At 36.3% G+C, this 2,489-nt stretch overlaps 1 protein-coding gene across 1 annotated transcript; it reads right to left on the minus strand.

Annotated features, from left to right (window-relative positions):
- Positions 1–577: 577 nt before the first annotated feature.
- Positions 578–2,011, minus strand: LOC115717263 (glyoxylate/hydroxypyruvate reductase HPR3). Its single transcript, XM_030646232.2, has 2 exons — positions 1,468–2,011; positions 578–1,208 (listed from the first exon to the last, which is right to left on the minus strand). The coding sequence occupies exons 1-2, from the start codon at positions 1,957–1,959 to the stop codon at positions 690–692; spliced, it is 1,011 nt and encodes a 336-aa protein (XP_030502092.1). The 5' UTR covers positions 1,960–2,011; the 3' UTR covers positions 578–689.
- Positions 2,012–2,489: the final 478 nt, after the last annotated feature.

Here is a 2,489-nt window from a genome sequence, read left to right on the forward strand (position 1 = left end):
GGTCATTCACCTCATAAAAAAAATTAAAAATTTGGAACTACGTTTGACTTGATTCCTATAAAAGGATACGTAGGCAACTTAGTTGCTAAGACTAAGTGCAGTCGCCGATACCGCACAAATGGTATCAAAGTATAAATCCTAAAAATCCCTTAAAGGTCATACACCAAGGAATTTTTCTAAATTTTCAAATAGCAAAGAATTCATGAAAGTGATCATCTACCGGAATTTTTTATCCAAATTCTAAAATACCACCGTATTCTGAACTACAAGTGGCTTGATCCTTCACAAAGAAGGTATGTAGGCAGCTCGGTTAATTAAATAGACTGAGTTCAGCTGCAATTCCAAATTTACCCCAAATTTCCCAAATTTATTTTAATTATTTAATGTCATTGTAATTGGAATCAAAGGGTATTTCCTTTAAATAAAAGGATTGTAATTAAGAGATTATTCTTATAATCTTGGATGAGTCGAACTTAAATTAATAAACTCTTATGCTATAAATTCAGCATAGGTGAAATTGTGTTTTGCATTTATTTTAATATGTTAAATGTAAAAATTTTTGCTTAACAGACAAATCTTAAATGAGAAGGCAGTTTTAAATTTATAACATTTACATGCTGTCAATAAGAAATGACAGTGTACCTGGAGATTTGTTTATTGAATGGAATAATGACATACATTAATTTGTTCTAGCTGACTGGAGATAACAAAGGCTTATCTGAAAAGAAAGCCTTAAGGTTTTCTAAGACTAGTAGGCTGAGGGATTCAATGGATGCTTGGGTTGTAACAGCATTATGTGGAGAAAGAACAACATTGTCCAAACCATACAGCTCCTTGGGCACATCAGGCTCGTTCTCAAACACATCAAGACCAGCTCCACCAAGTTCTCCTTGGGTTAAAAAATGAACCAATTCTTGTTCATCTACAAGGCCCCCGCGTCCCACATTGATGATCACACCCTTCTTTCCAAGAGCCTTCATAACATCTTTGCTTACAATATGATGAGTTTCAGTTGTTAGAGAGCAACACACTATAAGTATGTCACTTTCAGTTGCGAGTTCACATACATTTGAGAAGTAAGGAAATAGCATAGATGGCTTCTGCTTTCTTGAAGTGTAAGAGACCCTACAGCCGAAAGCAGAGAGCCTTTGCGCCACCTCCAAGCCAATTCTCCCTAGCCCCACAATCCCAACTTTCTTCCCTCCTATCTGTAATTAGAGCAGTTAAGATCTTAAACACTACATAACAAGAAAAGGCTAATCAAATGTTAACTTTTCATTTCTTTCTAAGTATAAGCATTCTATTAGTGATACAGCTACATGAACAAACCATTTTGTCATTTCAATCTACATTCTACACTACTCAATTATTAGACTACAAATCTCAGTCAACACTAAAATTGATCAAATAGCTTATATTAACACAAAATTTAAGAATAAAAAACAAAAACCAACACCAAAATCTGACCTTAGACCCAAGTGGGTACTCTCCTAGAGAATGCCAGAGTCCAGACCGGACATACCTATCGGCAGCCGAAACTTGCCGCAGAACATCGAGTAACAGAGCAACTGCGAAATCGGCAACATCCTCAGCAAATGATTTGCCAGCGTCGGTGACGGCGATGCCTCGAAGGCGACATGCGGACAAATCGACGTGGTCGATGCCGGCTGAGGAGCCAACGACGAGTTTGAGAGAAGGTAGATGGCGAAGAGTGTCTTCGGTAACTGGGCAGAGCCCAAAAATGACTAGGGCGCGTACGGAGTGAGCATGGCGAGAGTAGAAGCTGTGGAGTGGGAGATCAGGAGACTGGTGCGGATCCAGTAAGCGAAAATGGTTCTTCAATAGATTAGTCAAAGGAAGGAAATTAAAGGCAGGGTTGCGGTGGATGAGGATCGATGGAAGGTCGTTGTCATCATTGATGAGAATTTCATCTTCATTTGAACCTCCATTGAATGCCATGACTGCTGCTCTCCACCTTGGAAATTTGAGATTTTATGTCTATAATAATATCTCACGTAATAATATGCTAATAATTCACTTTTTTTACCTAAAATAGTACTCTTAACTAAAATTTGGAAAGTTATATAATGCACCCCTTAAAAGGAATATACTGATACACCTTTATTTGTTTTAGTATCTAAAATAACTTTTAGTCAATTTTTTTCTTATTGTCATGTAAATTATAGTCATTTAAGACACCCTGCAAAATTTTAAGAAATTCGGAAAAGTTTAACACGGCGAAAATTACATTCAAACAATGTGTTGCACGCGTGACTATTTTATTTTATACGCGTGTATAAAAGACTATTTGAACATTATTTTCTATATTGTAAATTATTCCGAATTTCTTAAAAGTTTGTAGGATATCTCAAATAGTTATAACGTACATGAATATGAAAAAAAAATTTAGATGCCGAAACAAGTAGAGGGTGCATCAATACATCCCTTTTAAGGGGGTGCATTATAGAATCACCCAATTCTTTATCTTC

This window comes from Cannabis sativa, chromosome 5 (assembly GCF_029168945.1).
Source record: "Cannabis sativa cultivar Pink pepper isolate KNU-18-1 chromosome 5, ASM2916894v1, whole genome shotgun sequence".
Lineage (NCBI taxonomy): Eukaryota > Viridiplantae > Streptophyta > Magnoliopsida > Rosales > Cannabaceae > Cannabis > Cannabis sativa.